Genomic DNA, 16,214 nt, shown 5'->3' with positions numbered 1-16,214 from the left:
CCCCCCCCCCGCCCCGTAATGGGTGTAGTACAGATTGCATTTGATTTGCAAAAACTTCCACGGAGACCCAATGCTTCTGTTTCCAAGAAGATCAACTATCAGGTTGGATTGGTTTACAATAGTTTTGAGTTCTTTGTAGACTAAATCTAAAAGGAGTTGGAGGGCTTCCCTGACGGCGCAAGGAGTTAAGCGCAGCACTATGAAGCTGTCCTCAGCACTTACAGCAGTTTGACTCCCAGCCAAGGAGGGACCCACATGGCACAGCAGTCTTCCCCTGTGTCTCACCACAGCTTCCCCTGTAGCAGTGTATTTCAATGTGCCCATTCTGTTCTGTCTCTGGTGAATCTTCTCACCAACCCACCCACCCCCAACCTCCTGGACCTCTGGCCTGTACGCCCCCGTTCTTGGATGAATGACTAAATAAATTTAAAAAAAAAAAAAAAAAAGGAGGAGTGGCGAGGGATTGCCTAGACGGTGTATCTGCATAGGAAACTATTTTTTTACTTAGATGGTAAGGGTTTGGGGCAAAGGGTGAGGACCTTTACAGAGATGAGTATTCTATGTCTGAGATAGTATTCTTTATCTGTGAGTTGTGGGACCCCTTGAGCCAAAAACTAAGCTGATTCCCCCTGGGCAAGGGGTGAAGGCCCTGGTTCCTAAAGAGCCACCTACCATCTACCTGTGCCACCCATCAGCTGCCTCTCACCTGTAGCCAGCCGGGCAGAGGTATCCCCTTGCTGCTCACTGGAGGAGACCCCTTGCCAGCCCTGGGTCCCTGCTGCTGCAGCTGCGAAGACAGACGGCACAGACTTGGCGGGCCGCAGGGAGCACTGGGTGGCCTTGCCGGGCTCTTTCCTGGAGCGCTGCTGAAGGACCTTGATCACTGCATCCTTCTCCAGGATCTGGGCATGGAGCACCTTTAACCTGGGGGACAGGGCCAAGCCCACATGGTCAGCCCCACAGTGTCTCCACCCTTCCCACCTCATAAAGCATGGAGGGAAAGCCCTTCCTTCGGCCAGGCTGGACCCCTCTGGTCCTCATGGCAGAGGCTGAAAGGGGGCCATCAGAAACGTCATCAAGGCTCTGGAATTTGATATTCCGGAAACTACCAGTGGCCCAGAGAGAAATCTTGTGGGGTCTCTGAGATGGTTTTTGCAAAGAAAATACTCGCCACCCTGAGCCAGGGTCCTAATCCTCATTCCACCTAGAGTGGTACATGGTGTGGATCCAGCTGGAAAGCCTGATATGCACAGGGGTCCAGGGAGCATCCAGCACCTCCACGGACAGGGTCCCCTGGGCAGCCCAGGACTCAGTGGGTTTCTCTGGAAAAGCGCAGCATATGATGCCAGGAATGTGGAACACACAGGTCAGCTCAGAAGCAGGATTGCTGCTAAGCCACGTGGAGAGAGGCCTGTTTCTCACCCATTAAGGGCAGGGCAGGGACTGGATCTTGCCACCCCTCACCCCTACATCGGGTGCCCCGGCCTGGTCTGCAATGCCTCACCTGCTTTCCATCTCCTGATGCCTGTGGCCACCAGTGAGCAGGCCTTCATTGAAGCTGCTGCTGGGCGAGGGCTGGGGAGAGTGTCGGATGAGGGTCGTGTCGCGCTGGGCTGCGGCCGTGGCGGCCGCATCCATGGCAAACTGCCTCATGGCACGTTCCTCCAGGTACTTCTGCTCCCACTTGGTCATGTCAGCTTCCAGTGCTAGGATCTGCTCCTCCTTCTCCCGTAGTTGCTCAGACAGCCGCAGGGCACTAAGCTCCGGGGACCCACCGCAGCCACCACTGGGGGTGCCTGCCTGTCTCTGGAGAGGAAGGAACATGGTCAGGGGTGGAGGATGGGGGGTGGGGTGGGGTGGGAGCAGTTGCTCCTTCTTAGCTCTCTCCCCACCCCCTGGCCCTACTTCCAGAGACAGAGGGGACAGCGTGTGTCTCCAACACCCCAGCCCTGAACCGTGCGGCCAAGGGTGCAGGTAAGGTCAAGTCTGCCCTTGCAGAGGTCTGCCCTTGCACATATATTACCCTCCAAACTGGGAATGGGGTGCTAGTAATAATTACACGGGACAAGTGGTGCAAACCAGCAGGTCACCCTACCTCCGTGGGAACATAAGGCTGGGTGGGAGTGGAGCGAGAGCTCTACCTAGTTTGTGTTTACAAGTCCAAAGTGAGGAAACAAACTGGAGAGCTGATTGACCACCTTCCTCTTCATCTCGGGGGTCTCTTAGAAGAGTTGGCTAGTCTTCTACATCAAGGTTCTTCACCTATTTTCTCTATGACCAGGGACACCGCCCCTCGCTGTGGCTAAGGACAGAAGCCCACGTCTTACGTCCCCCAACTGGCCACATGGCCAAGTAGCAGATCTCGGTGAAGCCTGGTGGTTGAGAGCGTCCAACCAGGATCAACCCAGCCTTCTCTGGAGGCCCTTGCCTGGCTCAGTACAGGGACTTTGAATTGGCCTCCCCACATGCAGCCTGAGCGCCGCCATTTCCTAGGTCTTCCCAGCTCACCTGCTGTGCACGCAGGGCCTTGAGTTCCTGCTCCAGGCGCGTGCGCAGACGCAGCTCCAGCTGCTCACGCTTCTCGCAGGCTGCCTGCAGTTGCCCGAGCGCCTGCTGCAGTCGCTCCACCTTCTCCACGTAAGCCTGCTTCTTGCGCAGCTCCTCCTCCGCGCGTGCGGCCCGGCCCTGCGCATTGCTCAGAGCCTGCTCCAGCAGCTCTGCTCGACGCCGCTGGTCCTCGATGGCACCGCGCAGCAGTGCTACCTCCCGCTCCAGCTTCTCCTGCTCCTGCTGCTGCTCATAGCCTGCAGGGAGAGACCGGGGTTCAGTGCGTGGCTGGGCCCAAGAGCACGCACCACATATGCTGGGCTCTGTGCTCAGCACTGGACGGGCAGAGTTACATCTGATCCCGGCAACAGTGCATAGGGCCGGATCCGGGGAGTTAAGGTACCATTGTTCTGAGCAAAGACAGGAGCTCAGGTTATATCAGGGAGAATGGCAGCAACTCTCTCTAGGGTCCTTTTAGCAATGACTGGTCTACACTGTCTGTTGGGACATGGACTTGCTACAGGACAGCCCCAAACACTGTCCATTTGTGCCAGGTGTCCCCATTTCCAAACACACAATTTTCCCTGGAACCTCAGAACCTGAGACTGGGCAGGTTGGAGCTGGGATGCCCATCAGTAGATGTTCAGATGACCTGTGCCATGCTCACTGGCTGAGATGGGAACAGGGGTAAGAACCAGAGAGTCGCCACGAACACACCTCATTCCTGGAAGCCTCCAATAACAATCCTTGCAGGTATGATCTGTGCACCCCTCCCCACTACTTATAAGGAAGGAGACTTAGTAGGTGAGAGAGGCTGCCAGGATGGGAACTCAAGCCAGCCTGGCTTCAAAGAACCAGGCTGCTTCTGGCTGGAGTGGGAGACCCCAGAGGGGCTCCAGGGCTCATTCTGTAGGCCCACTGCCCCCCTAGTTTAGTGCCACATTTCCTTCCATGGTTCAGGGAGACATGGGCAACCAGGCTCATAAAGAAATGCAATTTTAGCACCAAAATGGAATTGACTGTCATCCAAAGATTGGTGTCTGAAGCTCTAGCTACCCAGGCTTTGAGCTTATCTTGTTAATTGCCAGGGGAACTCTGTTCAGACACCTTCTCCGTATAGCCAGGTTAATTAGGGCCTGAGTCAGATCACCAAGTCCCCTAGCTGATGCTCTCAGCATAATCCACACCCCATATACCTGGCCCTTGGAAACATAGTCTAGCCGCCAAGAAGTATGTCATCCACCTGCCTTGCTAGAAGGGGAAGGTAGGTGGGACTCTGGGGTCTGTATCACAAGTTCAAAAGCACTGTCTCTGGAACAGAACTATCCAGTAGAATCTTCTATCGTGGGACCAGTGCAGCAGGCACACATACATACCACTGGCACTTGAAATGTGCCCGGTATGAGGGAGGAACCAAGTTTCAAATTTCAATTATAATTAATTCCCCCCTTTGGGTCATGGATGGCTAAATAGCTACCCTAGAAGAAAGTGCCAGTTCTCAAGTTGAAGAGTGAAGGCAGGGGACCCAGGCAGGCAGAGGGAGGATCCATTTACTCAGGGTCCTGGTGGTGAAGGGCCCAGGCAGGCAAGTCAGCTCTGGCTTAGACCAGGAGACAATGACCCCCTCCTGTGTGGGCTCACAGAGCCCCATCACTGACAGTTCTCAGGAAGTTTGTTTTTCCTTCTAGTCTCAACATGACCCTCCCATCTTCTGGTCCCAGAGCCAGACCATCCAGGTGAGGTTCAGATGAGAAGGAATGTGCCCCAAGGGGACAGAGGAGGCAGAGCCAGGTGGCAGAACTCAATGCCAGACCCTCAGGGAGGGCAGGGTCTGACCAGAGGGCCAGGTCTGGCGTCTATGTGGCCTCCCTACTAGGGAAAGCATATCATTGGTGACAGTGATCACAACTTCCCTACCAGTGCTGACCGACCCCACAGAAGAGGGCAGCCAGAGACATTTTTCCTGAGGATTCTGTTTTTTCTATGGCTATGAAGGAGCAACTTAGGGCAACGTGGGTTTCCTTAACTCCTGGGGTTTGGGGTGGAGATGGGGGCTGGTGGACCCAGCATTCTGCTGTCTCCTACAACCACTGCGCTGCACAGGCCTTAACCATTCTCAGTTAGCAGGTTAAACCCTGGGCCTGTGGGGACAAGGGCTCCTGGGTTAGGTGAGAAGAGGCAGGGAAGCCTAGGCAAGCTGTGGTGGGAGCAGGGCATTCTGTGAGGCTCCCCACTGGCACACCCCAGTCTCTTTGTCTTTGCTCTCTCCTCCCAAAGCCAGGACTGGGCCTCATAGGGAATGAGCAGAGGGAGGCGGACTGGGAGCAGAACAGCCTAGCGGCTGTGGAATGCCAGGCATCCGGGTCACCCGCGGCTGCAAGATTAATGGCTCCAGTGAGGAGCCAAGAACAGCCTGGCGCTGGCTCTCCAGGGAGCGGAAACGCCTCCAGGTCAGCCTCCCCCTTCACCCCTCCTCTGTGCCTGCTCCCAGAAACCCGCCCAGTGACTTCCTTTCTCTGGCAGTGAGGCCCAAAGCTCAGTCCTCTCTTATAGGACATCCCTATTCTGCTCCTCCAAGCAAAGGGCACTTTAGGACTCCCAAGGACTGCCCCTCCCCTGTTCCCTCACAACCGGCACCTCCCTCCCAGAGACCCAAGTCACTGCCACCTCACTTGCCCAAATCAGTATAGTCAAGTCCCCAACCGTCTTGTTCTCTGCCTGAGCAGCCCCGACCAGAGTCCCGATGCCTCTTTGAAGGAAGAAGTTACAGTTGCCACCAGACCTCAGCCTTCCTCCACTGGGGACACCCACTTCTCTCTCTGCCACTCCTAGAAGGCCTCCTTGATGCCTGACCCCTTCCTCAAAGTCACCCTCCATCAGATACCAGCTGCCCCGTCCCACTTCTCTGCAAATTCCCTGGGACATCACTACAGCACCAAGTACGAGTATTTAGCATCTCAATAAGTAACTGCTCTCCCTGTCTCTTCTCATTACTAGAGCTTCTTCCTTCTGCCAAATCCCTTCCTGGGCCTGCAACTACCTGCCATGTGCTTAGCACAGCCCTGCAACGAGCAGGTAACTGAAAGGACTGGCCAGTAATGGCCTCAGCCACTTCACAGCTAGACCGCTCCCTTTAGAGAAGCCTCCCACACCCCCTTTTTAGACCGCTGCTGTTGGTTAAGCTGATGGAACACAGCTTGGCTGTGTAGTCGTTTCCATTTGGTCGCCTTATTATATGTAGCCACCATGCCCCCCAACTTATCACATTCCCGCCAGGTACCCAAGACCTTTCTTTTTTCTGGAGCTCCCTGAGAAGTTCAACCTCCTCCTCTTTCATCCTACCTGTCTCCATGGCGCAATAACTAGATTTATTCTTGTGCCAGGTGTACAATAGGCCTTCAATAATTCTGGGATCAATAAGCCTTGACAGGGAGAGACCCAGTCCTCCCTGTCCAGAGGGGGCCATGTCCCACCCACACATCTGACTGGGCTCCGCTGGAACTCCTACTCACTCTGAGCCAGCAGCTTTGCCACCATGTCCTGACTGCCCGCCTGGGCCTCCTGCGTCTTGCTTGCCAGTCGGCGGTTTGCAGATTCCAATCTCTCTGTTTCAAATAAAGGAAAGATGCTTTAAAGAAAGGTGTTTTCGTATCAGGTGAAGCTGCCTGCCACAAGGTGCTCCCTGGAGACCCTATCTGGGGCTGCAGCCTCCAACCTAGGATGGGCTCACAGGGAGGTGCCAGGTCAACCCAGGGATTAATGAGGAGGGATCACCTTCCATCAGGGGCTGTGAAACGGACCCGCGTAGGTGAGGGGTTCCTCGAGGGGCTGTGAAGGTTAGAACATAGAGAGGAGCATCTCTCCACTAGGGAGGCTCCCAAGGCGGCTCAGCTTTGGGGCAGTTTGCAGAAGACAGTGTGAATTTCTCCCCAAGAGCAGAGGCATCAAGCCTTCTGAAGATACTCCTGACCACTTGGGTGACCCGCTCTCACCTCTAAGATCCCTGTTGAAATCCTGCAGCCTCCTCATTTCACTGTCCATCTTGTTCCGCATGGTCTTCTCCAGGGCCTCCCTCTTGGAAGAGGCTCTCGTGAGGCTCTCGTGGGCTTCAGAGAGCCGCTGGATCTCACTTTCCAACTGCAAGAGGCAGACAGCAGAGCTGAAGGGAGGGCTTCAAGGTTCCCCCATGGGCCAGAGCTGATCTGACACCTTCCATCAGGAATAGAGAGAGAGGATGAAAAGGAGAGCAAAAACTCTAGGTGGCTCTAGGGGCATGTCCAGAGGTAGGCCAGACTTTAGGAATCAGGGTGCTGACCACTGTTTCAAGGAACATATGCTGGGTGAACCCCAGGTCAGGTAGCCTAGAATGGCTGCTCCTAATGAGTGAACACAGCTTTCCTGTGCCTGATGTCCGGAAAGAAATATTTTGCTCTTTGTCTGGCTTCTGCTAAGAAATCTGAGCACAGGGGGCCAAGAATGGGCACCGAGACTCTTAGCCATGCTCTGGGAGTTTGCCCTACCTTAGATATCAAAGGGCAACTATGGCAGGCCAAGGCTATGTGAACACACAGCTGGGAAACCTTCACTAGAAGTGGGGGCACCGACCCCACCTGCAGATAGATGCTTCTCCCTGGAGTAAGTGTCCTCTGGCATCCCCCAAGTAGGGCCGCTGCCCTCGGCCGCCCCTCCCACTTGGCCACGCGCAGATTCTGCACGTGCCCTTTGCTGAGCTGGCCTGGGATTCCAATAAGTTGCTCGGTTTTTTTTTCCAAGAGGAGGGGCTTTCTCTTTGGCCAGGGCTTGCCTAGAACAGACCTGCTGTTGTGTGGGGGACACAAAGGACTCTCTGTGGGAGGTGTCCGAGGGAAGGGGTGTGTGCAGGGAAGGGTGTGAGTGTGCAGGGAGCTGGTGAATGGGCTCTTTCTAATCACCCCTGGCCAGCAACTGCTCTTGCTCTGGGCCTGCAGGCCCCCCGGCTGCTCCCCAGCTGTCTGGAGTCAATGAGGGAGGGTGCATGAGGAATAAGGAGGTTGGGGATAGCTGAGCACACAAGTCCAGTCAGAAATAAGCTTTCAGACTCTTCAGCCCTCCCTTTCCCGCCTGCCCCGTAAGCCCCTTAGGGTCCCTTCCTCCTGCTCCCCCCGTGAGGTCCCACCAGGACCTACCTTCTCGATGCGGCCAGTCTTCTCCGCTGAGCTCTCCAGTTCCCTCTGCAACCTCTCGTTGTCCCGCTGCAGCCTGGCATTTTCCCTTAGCACCATCTCCATCTGGGCCAGGTGGGCACTGCCTGAGGTGCTTGAGGAGGGCTGGGTGCTTGCTGGCCCTTCCACCCCAGGTGGACTGAGAGAACCTAGAGGGCCATGGCTGAGAGCAGCTGGGTGTGGGGGCGGGGGGTGCTCCAAGGGCTGCTGCAAGTACTGGTACTGCTGCTGCTGGAGGAACACGGGGGGCACCTGGGCCTGCAGGATCCTGGGGAGCAAATAAGACAGCGCTCAGAAACTACAAAGACCCCGACAGCTCCCACCTCAGAGCAGGCTGAGCTTCCCCAAGCCCTCCTGGGCACACAGGGAAGATGCCCTGACTCAGCCTCCCCCAGTATTAGGCAGCGGCCAGTGAGGCAGGCCTCTTCCATATGGTGTCCCCAAGATTCTCAAGTGCCACAGGAGCAGGGCTAAAGGGGGTCACCCTCAGGATGCTTGTTTCATGTCCCGCCTCACTGTGGCCAACGCATTGGGGATCAGCCTGAGGCTTCTAAGCAACCAGTACTCAAAGCATCTTTAAAAATGTGCCCTTGACTTCTCTAATCAATAGAAGGTTCTTTTTGGATCTGGAGGCCACATGAATCATCAATCACACAGCACCCAGGTCCCGGGATCACTCGGTGGCAAGGCCCCAGCAGCCAGCCCTGTTCTGTGACCAGAGTCATTCTCAGGACTCCCACTAATACCACCAGTGCAGTCCACTCACTCACTCATAGTTTTCTCCCTCCTATTTTGGGTCCTGTCACCCCTCCTCGCAGAAACATTTTTAGAAGACTGTGGCTAAGGTTAGCGTAACAAGACAGACGTTAGGATAAGAGTCTGAGCTCTCCACTGTCTGACAAAATAGGCACTCACATCCTGGCTTAACCCTGAGGGGCTGCTATGCCACTGTGGGGGGGGGTCCCCCCGAGGGGAGGCTATCTGGGCCACACAGGCCTGGCAGGTGCTGCCGCCATGGGGCCTACCCTCCCCTCTCCCAGTGGTAACTGCAGTTTACTCTCTGTTTCTAGAACAAATGAGGTACCAGCGCTGGGTTTCATAGGCACAGGGGCTGCAACTGAACCACTGAATAGCCTGGGTTCGGGGACCCTATTCTCTGGGCCTCTGGCACTAGTGTAACATCTTCCCCAGGGCTCCTATGAGAGAGGGAACAAAGAGCAAGAGGTAGGGGGAGTCCCAGAGCCTTCTGGGATCTTGTGACTCCAAGTGTAGAACAGACTGCCTCTGTTTCACCGAGTTTTCCAAGCCCCAGAAGCCCCAAAAGAATTTAATTTCACTCCTGGACCCACCCATCAACTCAGGACTTGGGCTCCACCTCCCCCTCCCTCCAGTCCAAGCACCCTTGCTCTTAGAACCCTAGGCTGAAAGGAAAGTCCCCGCCCCCAGTTCATTTCCAGAAACAATTCTCAGCTGATCCAGTCAAAAGGAGATTAGACAGATGCACTTCTCACTGCCTGAGGTGGTGCTTCAAGTAATGGCTGAGCCCAGGGTCCCCACTGGAATGTCCAAGCTCTCCCTGCATTGCTAAATGTGGCGTTCTTGGGGTAGCTTTAAGAAATTGCTCCCCCCTGCACTGGGCCAGGCAGACACAACTGGCATTCTTTGGGGATGACTTAGCCCTGAGAAAGAATAGTCTTCACACTTGCTCTGCCTGCCCTGTGTTCTGCCCCTCCCCCACCCTCTCCTTTTTGTTCTCCTGCAAATGGTCTACTTCCTTTCCACGATATTATCTTTTCCTGCAGGGTTCAACAAGGCTGGTCCGAAAGAAGAAACCACGACTCAGTTTCCGCCACTCTCCCTGACCGATCCATGAGAAGGGAGATAAGGTGGGGGGCTCGGGAGGTGGAGCACCCATCCCCTGGTGCCTCCATACCAATGCCATGGCGTCACTTGTTTCTCGAGAGCAAGGAAAGGCCAAATAGTGGGAAAGTGGGTGACTTAATGAAGACTCATCAGGCGTAGGGAGGGCCAGACTTTGACTTTGAGCCACAGAGGAAGGGAGCCTGAAAATCCACAGGCCCCTCTGGTGGGTCTCCAGACCTCCCCTCCACTGGAGGGGGGGGGGGAAGGGGGCAACGTTGAGAGGGGGAGGGGGGGAGAAAGGGCACAAAGGCTGCATGTCAGCTTCTTGGAGAAGGTGCTGGGCTAAGGCAGAAGCCAGAGGCAGAGCTTCACATCTGTAAACTATCTGGGCTTCCTGCCTCCTCCAGTCTCCCTGCTTTCATTCTCCCCCTCAGAATCAATTCTCTACATGCAGCCAAAGAAACCTTTTTAAAAAGCTGGTCAATCGCAATGGCTTCCTTTCACCTTCTGGACTGAACTCTAGGTGCTGAGCAAGGCCTCGAGGCCTCTTCTGAGCCTGCACAGAACCCTCTCCTGTGACTGGCTCTGGCCACAGGGCCTACATGGGAAACCCTGAAAGGCAGTGAAGAGCAGAGGCTATGGCCTCTGTGTAGGGCAGGGAGAGGTCTCTAAGAAGGCCACCTGGTCCTTCCTGCCTCCTGCTAGGAATGCCGCCCAATCTCTGAAAGCATTCTGTTCACTTGCTCTCCACAGGAGGTCCTGCCTGGCCTTCTTCACACTTGACTTGGCCATAGCTTGTCAACATTCCCAACCTCTATCTTTAGAAAGCTCTTTCTGAAACCTCACCTTTAACTCCCACTGTACCCACACCCTTTAGGAGTCCACTACCTGATTGCCACAGTTAATCAGACAAGCCCCTCTCTCCTCTAGGCATTAACCCCTCCCCCCTAGGAAGGAGTGGGTTTCACCACTCTTCCCTGGGGTCGATGGGGTGACGGGGTAGATCTCGCCAGGCCTGACAAAGGGTGGAGGCACTGGGCTCTGGGAGAACCACACTGGAAGCAAGGCAAGAGCTTAAAAGACTGGGGTGGCCGTTACCTGACTTCAGCATGCTGGAAGTGTGGGCTGCCGCGGGCGCGGTACCGAGGGTCGGTGACAGCAGCGGTGGCCTCGTGAGCTAGCACAACTTGGTGTGGGTACTGAGGTGGAGGTCCTCGCGGCTCTGGGCCTTCAGCAGGGGGGGCCCGGGGAGGGGGGCCCTGCTGGTTGCGGGCCAGCTGAGGGAAGCTGTGGGAGGAGCTCATGTGGCTGGGGGCCCGGGCACCGTTCCTCTCCAGGGACAGCTGCAGGAGGCGTTCACTCAGGGATCGCACGTGCCCATGCCTCAACTCCCGCAGGGCTTCATCTTGCCTCCGATTGCCTCCTGGGGCCCCTCGGGGGTCTCGGTCCCCAACATGAGGCCGGGGCCCCGCCTGCTGGGCTGCATAGTACTGCGAGTGGGCTTTTGCCTCCTCATAAGTGGGCAGCTCCTCGCCCTTGCTGGGCTGTGGACACAGCCGGTAGAGGGTGTTCTCTGCCAGGTGGGTCTCACCACCCTGATGCTCCTGGCCCTGGGGTTCCTGCCTCGTGGCCTGCTGTAGCACCTGGCTGTCTTCGGGTGCCAAGATCTCCAGGGAGGCTTGGGGGCTCCCTGTGCCCCCAGCCCCGGCCCCACCCCGCAGGGCCTGTTGCTGGATGGCCAGCAGCGTGCGTGTCTCAGTCAGGTTGCCGTAGCGTAGCTGCTCCTGGATAAGGCGGTGCAGGACTGTCCCAGAGGAATCTTCCAGCGTCCTCATGCTTCCTTGGCTTGCACACACCTGTCTGGACAATGGCCAGCAGCACCTGGCCACAGAGCACCTGGGAGGAGAGAAGGAAGAATCATCAGTGGGAGCACATGGGTAAGGAGGCAGGTTCCATTACGGCCTGTGCTAAAGCATAAAGGTAAAGAACAAGACAATGGAACCTGGGTTCGCATGCCAGTGCTGCCACCTGCTGCTTAAGGCAGCTTACCTAAGCTCTGTGCTTCCGTTTTCAATAAGAAAAATGGAAAGAATAAGCTTGCCTCAAGTAGTTCACCATTAAAAGCAGCAAAGGGTGTTGAGCTCCTGGTGTCCTGTCAATCCTGGCAAAAGATTGCCCTATTCATAGAGATTTACTAAGCCAGGAGAAAGACAACACTAACCTACCTGGTAATCAAGGTGGAATTGCAGGATCCTGCAGTCAGCCACCTATCACACAATCTTATGGGAGACCTTAGGTCAGATCTAACCACTGAGCTGTCCTGTCCAAGACGGCACATAAAGAATGAGCCCAGCCTAATCCAGAAGTCCCAGACAATCCCTGGCTCCCCCTAGAACAAAGAAAGCCTGACTCCAGCCTTGGCACAGCTAACTCTCTCCATCCTTTCCCCTCACTTAGTCCTCCCTGTCATGAGATGACCTTGGCTGCCACTCAGCAAGATGAACAGGAAGAAGGAGACGATGCACCCTAAAAGGTAGAAAAGGAATGAAAGAAGAATGGCTATCATAGGACAAGGGTTTTGTGAGATGAGACTGAAAGTGTCACTCATCAGAAAGAGTGTGTTGATAGTAACAGCATGAGTGCTCTAGGGAAAATGAGATTATATCCCTCCTCCTCCCCACCCCCACCTTACTACTTAGAAAAGTCCCCATGGACCTCTAGACACAGAGCAGACTGGCACCAGTAACATTTACTGGGGCAAACCGGAGGAGGAAGCAATCTGGAGGGAGCCTCTTGGTTGCAGGCACTTGGGTTAGGGGGGTGGGAGCCTCCAGGAAGGGGGGGGGGGCTTCTTTCTGGTTCTGGGTTCCCAGAGGCTCATGGCCTGGAGGGCTATCAGCCTTTTCCGGCTTCCTTTCCATAACCTCCTCCAAGACAAACCTCCCAACAGGGATTCAGGGAAAACCAAACACCTCCATAGGTCCCTGTGTAGGGTGTGTGGGAGGATTGCACCCTGCTCCAGCCAGGGCTCCCAGGCCAGGGAGTCATTGCCTTCCACTCCCTTCTCTCAGCAGAGGGGGAGAGGAGTCAGGAGGACATCGCTGTACTCAATCTGCTCCAGTCCACTGACTCCAGAGTTACCAAAGGCTCATTTCTTTGCCTAAGTGAGATACGAATCTCTTCACCCTAGGTTTTGGTCCATCAGGCATTTCCTCTTCCCACAGAAGAGGACCAGGGAGACTCCAGGCCCCTTCCCTCAACAGTGTGCCCGAGAGCAGGAACACCCCTTCTCATGAGGGGCTCTTCCCTGCCAAACCGCTTAGACGGACCGCCTTTCCGCAGAACGGTGAATAGAATTTTGCGTCCCTTACGCCAAGCACTGAACCCCCACTTCTCTAGCACCCCATTTTCTGAAACCCCCTTTCTCTGCGAGCATGCATCTCAGGTCTTTGCCTGGGCTCCCACTAGTTCAAGGAACCAAAGCGAGGGTCTGTAGGCCAGATCACCGCCCAGTCGGGGTCCAGCCCTACCCGACTCCAGGAGGACCGCGAGCAGCCGGCGACCCCGAAGAGCCTGCAACGAGCGGGCCTCTGGCCCCCGGAGTCTTAAGCACGACGCAGTCGCCTCCTCCCGCCCTCCGGAGCCCTTTGTTTTCCAAATGCTCCAGCGCTGACGTCACCGGGCTGGACGGCAGGCTGCATTCTTTCTAAGTGAGAGCCAGTTCGTGGCTCCGAGAGGATTTTCCAAGGAAGACAAAGAGGAATTCTTGAGTTAGTGGGGGGCAAAGACACCTGTACCCCCACCAAACCAAGTCAGCCCCTAGGGTCCTGCAACTTCAACTCGGATTGGCGCCTCCTGTTCAATTTCGCGTTCATCTCCGGACCCCGACCCCAAACACGGATCCCGCTCTCTGCAGCTGCTCCGTAGCCTAGCCCCAGGGGACCAGCGCGCCCGCGCCCCCCGGTATCCCCCCCACACGCGCTCCACGCGGCGCCCCGCCGGCAGAGCTGTTCCTGCCGGGCTTTGCGGCCGCCTGGCAAGGGCGCATTGCGCCCGGAGGAAGCTCGGTCCGTCGGCTCCGGTCCCGGAAAGGCCGGGCTGCGCTGGGGCTCGGGTTCGGACCGAGGGGCTCTTGCGGGCCCCCAGCGTTCCCCACGACGCCGAGCAGCCTTTCTTACCGCTGCAGCCCGCGGGTGCTCGGCGCTGTCAGACCCGACGGCCCAGCGCGGGGCGGCTCTGCTCAGCTCGGCGGCGGCGGTGTGCACTCGGCGGTGGCGCCGTCGCTCTGGCCGCTCCGGCCCCAGCGCGCAGCCCCAGGGTCGGTCCGCGCCGGAGGCGGCTGCTATGCCAGGAATGTGAGAGTTTCAGGTTCCCCCTAGGGATCAAAGCGAACCACAAATAACCTCTCTGCGCGCCGCCCTCTTCGGTCCTCCGCCTCCTCGCGGCCCCTCCTCCCGGCCCCCGCCTGCTTCCCGGGAGGCGGCGCTGCTGGCACTGGCTCCCCACGGCCCTGGGCCCAGCGGCCGCCCCGCGCCCCTTCCCGGCGCCCCCAGCCCAGCCCACCCTAACCCACGCTTTGTCTCCAAACTGCTGGGGACAAATGAATCCAGCTCGGCGCTTTACAGCCTCTAACCCCTCCCCACCTTTCTCTCACCCCTCTATTCCCTTTGGAGGGACGACACCGATGGATTTACATCGAGTAGAGTGTCTTTGAGAGAGACTGATTGTTGCTGCTGGAGGAGACTGGCGAGCGTGAGGGGGATGAGGGATGAGGGGTGCTTGTGTGTGTGTGTGTGTGTGTGAGTGTGTGTGTGAGTGCGCGCGCGCGTGCAGAATGAAGAATGACTGCGACGATATCTCTATCTTCTGGTTCGCTCCGTGTCCCGCAGGAAGACGTGATAGGTCTCAGCCACCAAGTCTTTTGTCTCTAAGCCCCTACTGTCACCGCCAGCGCTTCGGTATGTGAACTGCACTTTTAGTGCGCACAAACACCGTTGCCTGTCTCTTAGAATCTGTTTCCACAAGAAGTGGGAATATGGGTGGGAAAATCTTGTGGTTAAGTTGACCCACCTAACCAACTGAATCATGCTCCCCCCCCCCACCCCCAGGACCTGTTCTGGTGCTTCCCCAGGGAGTTGTTATTTTCCCTATGTTATAGATGAGGAATCCAAGGCTTAGAGACGTTGATTACCTGTCCAAGGTCGCACTCAGATTAAATGGTAAAACCAGGTAATCACCCGGCTGCTCAATTTCTCATTCTCAAAACCTTTTCTGGTTACTGGAATCCATCCAGGCTCCCCCGGAGTCCTCCTCTCTCCTCACCTGCCCTCTTTCTGTTCCAGTCTCTTTTTCACTTCTCCCACACCCTGTCAACAAGGACCGTCCCATATGTCCTCCCCTGTTGCTTCTCTTATTCCTCCTCTGGATAGAATTCTCTTCACCCAGGTCCCTTTCTTTTCTACCTTCCAGCTTGGCTATCCATCTTGTGGGTAGAAAACCCTTCTTCAGAAACCCTGGTATAACACACCACCCTCCCCCCAAATTTGTGTGCGATACCTGAGCCTGGCTTATACCAAACCTGATAGCACCTCCATGTGTCGCTCAGGCCCCCCTTTCTACATCCAGGGGAGAGTCAGGGCCTTTCCATGCCTCCTGCCCTCACCAGAGAGTCTGCAAGTCCTGTATCTGTTAGAAGGGACCAGGACATGAAAAATTTGTAAGTTCAAAGAGTTAGTTACAAGTCAGGGGCACTGTTAATTTTTAATAAAACCCTCCCCCAAATGTGTAATTTGTGTGTGATTTACTTGGAAATCAAACATTACATTTCCAATAGTGATCAGCTCTGAGACAGGTGAGAAAATAAGTCATCTGTGCCAAGAGAAAGGATAATTGGCTCTCCAAGAGCCATCTAACTAGATACACTAGGTAGGACTTTTAGAAATGAAAGGGAGGAGAGCCAGGTCCCCAGTTGATCTTATCTTGTGGGCAGCATTCTTCTTGGAAACACTAGGTAAAGGTGTCAGAGGTGTTGACATGTATACTCTGAGGTTGCAAACAAGGAGAGGTCCTTGTTTGAAAGATAGTCCTATCTCTCAGAGGCATTTTGGGGGACATGTGGCAAAATGTTTGACATTCTTGAGATGATCTCAGAAAAGGGGCTGGCTCAAGGCCGCTAGAATTAAGGAGATTTCTCTAGAGTGGGCAAGCCTGCTGCAGATCTAGATGGGTTCCAGTGCACATTTCTGTGCCTCCAAGCAAGAGAGATGGATCCCAAAACCAGGATAAGGAATTTATGTGTGCTTTTCTTCTTCTCTCTTCTGTGCAGGAAGGATGCAGGGCAGGGCCACCCAGGCAGGGCAGGGCAAGGCCAGAAGCCTCAGTGGATTCTGCCTAAGCTGGTAGCCACACCTGGCTCTGTAGGGTGGTTGGTTGGATGAGAGGGTCACTGCAGCTCAGACAGCCACAGGCAGGTGTACACAGGTGGGACTAGGCTAGCTAGGAAGATAGTATATTTCTTTGCTAACAGCATTGAGCCATTGCTTTCTTCCTCCCAGCTCTGTCCCTTTCTCCCTAATTTCCCCTCCCTTCCATGCAGGTAATGAT

General features: G+C 55.7%; 1 protein-coding gene across 1 annotated transcript in view; it reads right to left on the bottom strand.

The window, feature by feature from the left end:
- Positions 1-14,036, bottom strand: part of AMOTL2 (angiomotin like 2) — a 16,897-nt gene extending 2,861 nt beyond the window's left edge. The window contains exons 1-8 of the mRNA XM_004682187.2: positions 13,790-14,036; positions 10,710-11,507; positions 7,713-8,016; positions 6,540-6,684; positions 6,060-6,152; positions 2,509-2,804; positions 1,505-1,806; positions 699-924 (exon numbers count right to left, since the gene is read on the bottom strand). Of these exons, the coding sequence (XP_004682244.1) occupies positions 699-924; positions 1,505-1,806; positions 2,509-2,804; positions 6,060-6,152; positions 6,540-6,684; positions 7,713-8,016; positions 10,710-11,446 (2,103 nt within the window). The 5' untranslated portion in view covers positions 11,447-11,507; positions 13,790-14,036. The remainder of the gene's footprint in view (positions 1-698; positions 925-1,504; positions 1,807-2,508; positions 2,805-6,059; positions 6,153-6,539; positions 6,685-7,712; positions 8,017-10,709; positions 11,508-13,789) is intronic.
- Between the last annotated feature and the right edge of the window lie 2,178 nt (positions 14,037-16,214).

Source organism: Condylura cristata, unplaced genomic scaffold (genome assembly GCF_000260355.1).
Source record: "Condylura cristata isolate star-nosed mole 26May11 unplaced genomic scaffold, ConCri1.0 scaffold00014, whole genome shotgun sequence".
Classification (NCBI taxonomy): domain Eukaryota; kingdom Metazoa; phylum Chordata; class Mammalia; order Eulipotyphla; family Talpidae; genus Condylura; species Condylura cristata.
The sequence above is the reverse complement of the archived record's forward strand: the minus strand, read 5'-3'. Positions and strand labels throughout refer to the sequence as shown.